The sequence below is a fragment of the Sebastes fasciatus genome, chromosome 22 (genome assembly GCF_043250625.1).
Source record: "Sebastes fasciatus isolate fSebFas1 chromosome 22, fSebFas1.pri, whole genome shotgun sequence".
NCBI classification, from domain to species: Eukaryota; Metazoa; Chordata; class Actinopteri; order Perciformes; family Sebastidae; genus Sebastes; species Sebastes fasciatus.
In genome coordinates this window covers 13,808,554-13,816,896 of record NC_133816.1, presented here as the reverse complement: position 1 = coordinate 13,816,896, position 8,343 = coordinate 13,808,554, and the positions used below count along the sequence as shown (strand labels likewise).

General features: G+C 41.2%; 1 protein-coding gene across 1 annotated transcript; it reads right to left on the bottom strand.

Annotated features, from left to right (window-relative positions):
* Positions 1-404: 404 nt before the first annotated feature.
* LOC141760183 (uncharacterized) lies at positions 405-6,215 on the bottom strand. The gene is made up of 9 exons (XM_074622764.1): positions 5,900-6,215; positions 4,965-5,270; positions 4,463-4,744; positions 3,331-3,435; positions 3,202-3,217; positions 3,031-3,098; positions 2,871-2,921; positions 1,202-1,251; positions 405-1,110 (listed from the first exon to the last, which is right to left on the bottom strand). Exons 1-8 carry the CDS (start codon positions 5,973-5,975, stop codon positions 1,205-1,207), a joined length of 951 nt encoding a protein of 316 aa, XP_074478865.1. The 5' UTR covers positions 5,976-6,215; the 3' UTR covers positions 405-1,110; positions 1,202-1,204.
* Between the last annotated feature and the right edge of the window lie 2,128 nt (positions 6,216-8,343).

The window sequence follows — 8,343 nt, the reverse complement described above, 5'->3', positions numbered from 1 at the left end:
TTCAATTTCTGCTAATAGATCCCCCAAAATGTTACACACTGTTCCGTTAAGTCATTTCCTTTTTTTATGAGCCGTCGAGTGGATTAAAAGTGTCAACTTCTATTTTAAGAACTTTTCATGCACTCCCATTCTCCTCTCGATCACAATGTTTTATATTTCAAACACGCTTTTCCATTTAGATGACATTCATTTTCAAGTCGTCCCTTAGGATCAGCTGACTATTTACTTGGTAAAACCTTAAAGTGTAACAGTAACATGTTTGTGGACATTTCTTTTGAAAGGAGAAGTGATACAGTGACAGTTAAATGACACCGGCCAGTGAGTCATTAAAGAAACAGAACTAAGATATGACAGATATTTTTATCGTCACACCCTGACCCTTCACAACTTTTAGAAAAACTCTGAAACACAAACCAGATGAGCTCGAAAGTGTAGATTGTTTATTTCACAATACTATTTCTACCAAGTTAAGGCAATCATTTCTGACATAAAACTAGTTTACTGACATAAAAATAATCTCAATGTAATAAAAGTATTGGCCAAAAAAATACAAGATAAGACAAATAGTTACAACATACATACAATATAATATTTAAGTACTCAACATGGAATTTGCCCAAATGGAGGAAAAAGTATTTTGAATTAAACATTTTAAATAGTTGAAAATAATCTGCAAAACACTCTTATCCAAAGATATTAAATAGTTAAATGTGCTCATGCATTAAGTTCTGCATCGTGCATGCACTCACTGATGCATCTACAATGCTATTCAACCACAAGAACCACTACCCAGTGAGGAACTGGAAGGAACAACCACACTGTACCATCAAGTGGCTAAAAATATAGACCTGCATGAGAACATTTTTATCCATGTGAAAAACATTACTGACAGCATTCTTTAAAATGTACTTCTTGCTGCGTATAACACTGTAAAATAACTTTAAAAGATATAAAATGAAACACTTTTTCCTCCATGTTATAGAGCCGACTATCTGAGTTCCGCTTAATGCACATACATTATAACTTGTGTAAAAACTGCCTCAACGTGCCTTTTCATGTTTTCATCTTTGCTTCTCTTGTTTTGTTGATGGTGCAGTTTTCTTTATGAATCTGGAACCAAATCAGAGGAAACAACTGAATGAGAAATACAGGAAGATATTGGTGGAAAAAAAGCGATAATAAAGAGGGGGGTGTACTGTACCATTTACAGCATCTTCCGAGTCTCTAAATTCTCATAGGTACATTCATCACCTACAGGCCAGATATAAAGGTCATATTAAACACGTCACATCTGTGGTACCATTTCAAACCTTTAAAAGTGGCATTAACCCTACTATGTTACAGTGTTCATTTTGGCAGCTATTTTAGATTTAGTCTTTAAAACAAAAATGCACATTAGTTTTAGTCACATTTTAGTCATTTTCATCTTCCATAGTTTTAGTCTAGTTTAAGTCGATGACAACTCAAAACGTTTTAGTCACCGAAAAGTCCTTACTGTTTAGTCTAAATGTTTTCTCTCTTTATTTTGTCAGCTATTTTTTTTAATTTAACCTTAGTCCTGTTTTAAGCAGCATATTTGTCCACTCCCATGTTGATATGAGTATTAAATACTCGACAAATCTCCCTTTAAGGTACGTTTTGAACGGATAAAAAATGTGGGATTAATTTGCGATTAATCATGGAAAATCATGTGATTATTCGCAATTAAATATTTGAATCGATTGACAGCCCTAGTTATAATTATATGATGAAAAACACACGTTGAATGCTTAAGAATACAGCTTTGCAGACAGTTACTCCGAGTCCTCCTGACTGAGCTCATTAATGATGCATGGTTCAGTCACACCCACCAGTCCGTTATGAGAGCCAATCAGCCAACCCAACATGTAAAAATATGCGTTACTCAACCACCTGGACCAAACCGCCAACTTTATGCATTATCATAGCACAATTGTCAGGACTGAGGACTGAGACAAGAAGGACAGAGACGGACTGAGCAAGCGCGGCAGCGCGTTGTGGGTGAGTTTGAGACCGAGAGAGGGGAGGAAAAAGTGGAAGTTAAAGTTATTATGTTTTTAAACTACATTTTAGTCTGGTCTTTTTTTGTCAACGATACTGCATGTTTGATATCATCACCGTCTCGTCTTAGTCGTGGAAAAAAAAGGTTGTTGACGAACATATTTCATCATAGTTTTCTTTCAAAAAATGAACACTGCAATGTTATCAAGGGTTGTTCCTAATTAGACTTAACATATATCTTAGGTTTCCTCTGATTGTTTTAACTTAACACCCCATGAAAATCTTGTTTTTGCTGACCTACAGGGGTTTAACCTCTCACCTTGCTGCAGTGATGCACAGGTGTACTCCAGGACCCCATGACATCACTGTTGGGTGTGGTTACAGTTACAACAGAACACATTTCCATCAGTGGAGCTGGGTGTGGTCAGAGGTGAGTTGTGAGGTGCGTTACTCGCTTTTTAGGTTTCTTTAATTAAATAAAACTATGAAAGAAATGATCTTGTGTGCATTTTGCATCTCTAGACTTTGGCAGTTGCAGAGTCGGTGCAAGTCATCTTCATACTTCCTCTTACAGAGAAGTGTTGCTGTCATATCCACATTTAGACATTGTTAACACCACAGCGTATACGCTATGTTCAAATGTTACAGTTTGCACGAAGGCTGTGCACCCATATTTTTTAGTTGGCACAATTTTGTACCCTCAATACCCCCTATTTTCACATTTCAGTGAGATACTGATGGAGATGTGACACTACTGTATTGATTTGGTGATCCACTTGAAATAAGATTGTTTTTAATTACTCAAATTTTAACCACCGAGTTATTAAAAAGCTTAAAAGTTTATACTGTACCTGTTCCAGCATCTGCAGAGCCTCTAACTGTTTCATAGACACTACCATCACCTACAGGTCAGAGATAATCAAGGTAAGGTCGTACTAATGAATGTTTAGAACGAGTGTTAAAGGGTTTTAAATAGTTGTGAAAGCAAACAGAAGTGGATGGAAGACTCACCATGGAGAAGAGAGGAGTACACTTGCTGTTGAGGTTCATCTTTGTTGACCGTTTGAGACTGGGTGACCCTGAAAAATACATATCCGCAGTAATTTATAAAAGCTAATAAAATCAATAAAAACATGCATTATATATTACTGCTGTAAAGTCGTAAATGAAAGGTTTCCCAACCTGTTACAGCACGGATCTGCGAAAAATAAAAACGTTACTTTTTTTTGTGGAAAATTAAACCACTGACATTCAGTACATTTTGGATAATCAGAGTGTTGCCCATTTAATATCAGCAAGAGGAGGTCTTACCCTTTGACCTGGTGTAGAAAAGCAGCAAGATCAGCGGGAGAATAATCAGTAGAATTCCAATAACTGGCCCAATAATCCACGGTACAAGAGATGAGGAGCTGGACACTGCAATAATAAATAAGTATATGAATAATCTTAAATTACAATTTCCTTAAAGGTGTAATATCCAAGACTTAACTAAAAACAATGTACGGACTGGTACAAAAAATAATCCCTCTCAACCATCACTTATGACCCACAAGAAGTGTGTGGTGGTGTCTGTTTCTGCAGAGACCCTGCAGCCCTCTGCTTGGATTTTCGCTTTTCTTCTTATTTTGCTTTACTCTGGACGCTTCTGGGCGTCGGCAAACAGCCTTTGGGTCTCACGTGGGGGTGTAAACCGCAACCAATAACAGCGCGGGGTGTGCAGCCCGTTCAGGTGGTCAAATATTGCCGCTTTGTCACACCTCTCAGTTTCTGATACCGAGGTTGTGTTATTATGTGCATGTGTTCCAGTGATCCCCCTCTCTGTGCTGTGAGTGCAGCTATGATCGGTGTGTGTCTGTAGTTTGACGAGAGCAGCGCTGAGCCACAGCCAGCAGACAGGAAGCCTCCATTCATTCAAAATCTGGCAACTCAGCACCTGCCCGCAGAGTTGTGCGAAGTTAGTTGTGCGCTTTAGAACGTAACAGCCAGGTAACAATCAGAAAATAACGTTTTATTTCTCTGAATCGCTGCTTTGTTCTCACTAACGCCGCTCTCTCTCTTCAGGCACTCTATAGCTCACTCGACCACCGCTGCTCTCTCTCTCCCTCTCAGCTCGTTAAGCTGTGGAGCTGTGGCCAACTTTGAATGCTGTGTTTTTACAAACAGCAACAGACAACTGTTAAAGGTATAAGATGTGATATATTGTAAATGTCTTTAATATACAGGTTCAAAAGTAAAGCAAATCATTTTTTCTTTTATCTGCAAGTACCTGATCGGTCGCTGGTACACTTCACTGTCTTGAATGCTGATAGTTAAGTGAAACCATTTAAATGTCAAATATTACCATGCCTCCTGTGCTTCTTTATCCTCTGCATCATCACCAGTATGATTCATAAAAAGATTATTAAAATGCTCTAATAAACTACAATCACTTCTCTGCACATACCCATTTCTGGTGCGCCAGACGTAATGTTGTTACACTTCACTGTTTTGATTCTTGACATCTCACTGACAAAATTGGAAATTGTGCAGGTGAATTTGGTGTCTTCGTCCTGACGTTCGATGATGTATTGCAGCCTGGAACCACGTATGGTTTGGTTCCTCACGGCCCAGTTGTAGCTGACACTGCTGTCAGTGTTTGCGTTGCACTCCAGCAAAACTGTACACGATTCGTTCAAGGTGTGCCAGGTGGAACTGGAAATGATGGTGGGCTCTTTAGTTATGGGCTCTAGAGAGTGAAGACAGTGGTGGAGTAAAAAAGTGACAAAACCCACATGCTTGTTGGAGTGAAAAGTTATGTGTAACAATGAAAAAGTAGGAAGGACAGTGGTATTTCAGTTTTGACAGACTCTTAGTTTGGGAATAAATTACTGATATCGTTTTAATGTTTTTAAATTAGCAAATAGGACTTTGCAACATTTGCAAACAACAATACAGTGAAATCTTACCATGAACTTGCAGGGTGATGGTGACTGTTTCCCTCTGTTTGTCATTCGCGTCCGAGACAAACTGGAAATCACCAGAATCTTGGAGAGTCAGTCTTCTCACTGTTAAACTAAAGTTTGTGGGGTTTAGGTCTACTCTGCCCTTGAACTGAGGATTTTCAGGAACATCCCCATCTTTGTCTGCAATTAATAACCCTCCATATTCCCAGAGTGCCACGGTGACCCCTTCAGTTGGTAAGCATGATGAAAACTCCACAGTGTCTCCAACTTTTTTATGGATGACATGTTGACACCTGGAAGCCTCCACATCTGAAACACATAAACACACAACAGATCACCACTGTCAAATTAGTTTCTTAAAGCTTCAGTAGGCAAGTTTTTGGCATCATTGGGCAAAAATTCCATGATAACTTTTCAGCATATTGTTGGGCTTGGGTTTACGATGTCATGATTAGAGCATTTTTTCATGCTAAATGCAGTACCTGTGAGGGTTTCTGGACAATATTTGTCATTGTTTTGTGTTGTTAATTGATTTCCAATAATAAATATATACATACATTTGCATAAAGCAAGCATAATTGTCCACTCCCGTGTTGATAAGAGTATTAAATATAAGCAAATCTCCCTTTAAGGTACATTTTGGACAGATAAATAAAGTGTGATTACCTTTTGATTAATCGCGATTAAATATTTCGATCAATCGACAGCCGTAGATAAAAAATTTGAAAATATAATAAAAAGGAAACTTTATTTAAATTAGCTTTCATGCAATGAAAACACACAAGATACAGATGATATGCGGACATCCAGGAAATACCTTCAGCTTGACCTACCATACTCTACGTACAGCTGTGCGATTCTAAAATGATGCCAGAGTGCATCAGCCAAACAAATATCTCTATTAACAGTAAAACTGCAGAGTGCAGAGATATACATACCATGGAGGGAGTTCCCAAGCAGCAGAAGAGCGCTGTATGTAAAGAAGATCGGGTATCTGAGGCGACCACCAGCCATATCAGTGGAGAGAGGAACTGCATCCGTTTCCTCTTCTGGTCTACCAAACTCTGCTGAGACGAGTTAAGAGAAAAAAAGTGGGACAGCAAGCTGAACATGCAGTCTGGCCGGGCCTGATAAAACAAACAAAGTTAAATTACAGTTGAATATGACATCATTAGTGAAATCCTTTGCAAAATTACAGTCATGTATTGGCAGGTGACAAACAGTTAATGTTCGATTTGCTGCACCACTACACTGGGAATTGTATTCCTGAACACTTTTACTGGCCAAGTATGTGTACACATACAAGGAATATGAGTCCGTTTTTTTGCATTGCTCTCTTGTGCCCTCTAATGTACACAAATAAATATAACAGCTAGGAGCAAGGACAACAAAGCTGGAACAATAGAGGTAAATAATAGCCAGGACTATTATGCACACAAGTATGTGAAAACAGGTGTATATAAATATCATTTAGGTATATATAAAAATCACAGAGGATCAACAATAAAAATAGAATAAACGTCTACGTATAAGTCAAGTGTTCTCTAAGATGTTTACAGCTGATCAGCTGACTGGTAAGACTTGGTGAAGCCAAGAAAGTATAACTTTACCATGTTTGCTGAAATGTCTTTCGAAAGGAGCAGAGATCCACTACCTGACCTGGCCCTTCGTATTCTTTATAAAAGCTCTGATGAATAAACCAGATTAATTCAGTGTGTATCTTTTTATTTGACAATAATATTTCTACATGAGAAAGTGAGAGCTATGACTACTATTTAAAGGCTTTCGGGACATATAAAACTCACTTTTTTAGTGTGCGCTTACATTTGGGAATCTGGAGAGCCTACCTACCTTTGCATCTGTAAAGAGACTGAAAGCAAAGCTGCAGGGCACCATCCAACTTTGCCCTCCTCAACACCCGTTCACTTAACAACAAAGCCCCCATCCTCCATGAACTCATCCTGGACAATTCACTGGACTTCCTCCTGCTCACTGAAACCTGGCAACAACCCAATGACTTCTTCTCCCTCAACCAAGCATCCCCCCCCAACTTCGGCTACCTCTGCAAACCCCGCCCCTCCCGGCGTGGAGGGGGCCTCGCAGTCTTATTCAACAAGAACCTCAGGACCACCGAACTCACTTTCCCTACAGTCACATCATTCGAATCCCTCGCCTTCAAAACCTGCTCCAACACAGTCATTCTCATTTACCGCCCACCTAAACCAAATTCATCCTTCCTCTCCGATCTGTCTGAACTCCTCATCCTAGCATCATCCCTCCCCTTACCCCTACTGCTACTGGGCGACTTCAACATCCACATGGACTCCCCCACCTGTAAACTTGCCTCTGATTTCTCCACTCTACTGGACAACTTCAACCTCACCCAGCACATCACCTTCCCCACACACAATAAAGGCCATATTCTGGATCTCGTCTGCTCTGCCAACGTCCCGGTTCTGAACATCCAACCATCCCCCTTTCCCCTATCTGATCACAAACTCATCCAATTCACAATCCCTTCCCCATCACCCCGTCTGAAACTCCCCAGAGTCATCTCATTCCGCAACATCAAGTCCATTGATCCCCTCCATCTCTCCGACCTGCTATCTGCTGCCCTCCACCTGGACCCACCCCCCACCTCGCCCGATGACCTCACCAACCACCTCAACGCCACCCTGTCTGCCTCCCTCAACTCACTGGCCCCCCTGAGAACCAAAACTGTTTCATTCAACACCTCCTCCCCCTGGTTCACACCCCACCTCAGAAAACTCAAACAGACCGGCCGCCAACTTGAACGCCTCTGGAGAAAATCATCACTCACTGTTCACCTCGAAGCCTACAAATCTCACCTCATCACCTACAAAGACGCCATCACTGCTGCCAAATCTGACTACTTCTCCACCATCATCAATGACCCCACCCGTAACCCCCGAACCCTCTTCTCCACTGTCAACACTCTCCTCAAGCCTCGTGCCAACACCCTCTCTGACCCCTCACCCGATCTATGTAACTCATTCCTTCAGTTCTTCAGCGACAAAATCACCACCATCAACAACTCACTGCTCCCCATGTCTGACCCAGCAGCAACCACACCGACCCCTTTTCTCTCCATCCCTCTGGATCCCCTGACCCCTCCCCCCCAGCACCGCCTCTCCCGGTTCGACCCTGTTGACTCAGCAACCATTGCCAAACTCATCAGCACATCCAAACCCACCACCTGCTCCCTGGACCCCCTCCCGACCCCCCTGCTGAAGTCCTGCCTCCCTGTCCTATGCCCCTACCTCACCGACCTCTTCAACTCCTCACTGTCCCATGGAACTGTCCCCTCAGCCTTCAAAACTGCTGCTGTCACCCCCACACTCAAGAAACCTGGTCTGGACCC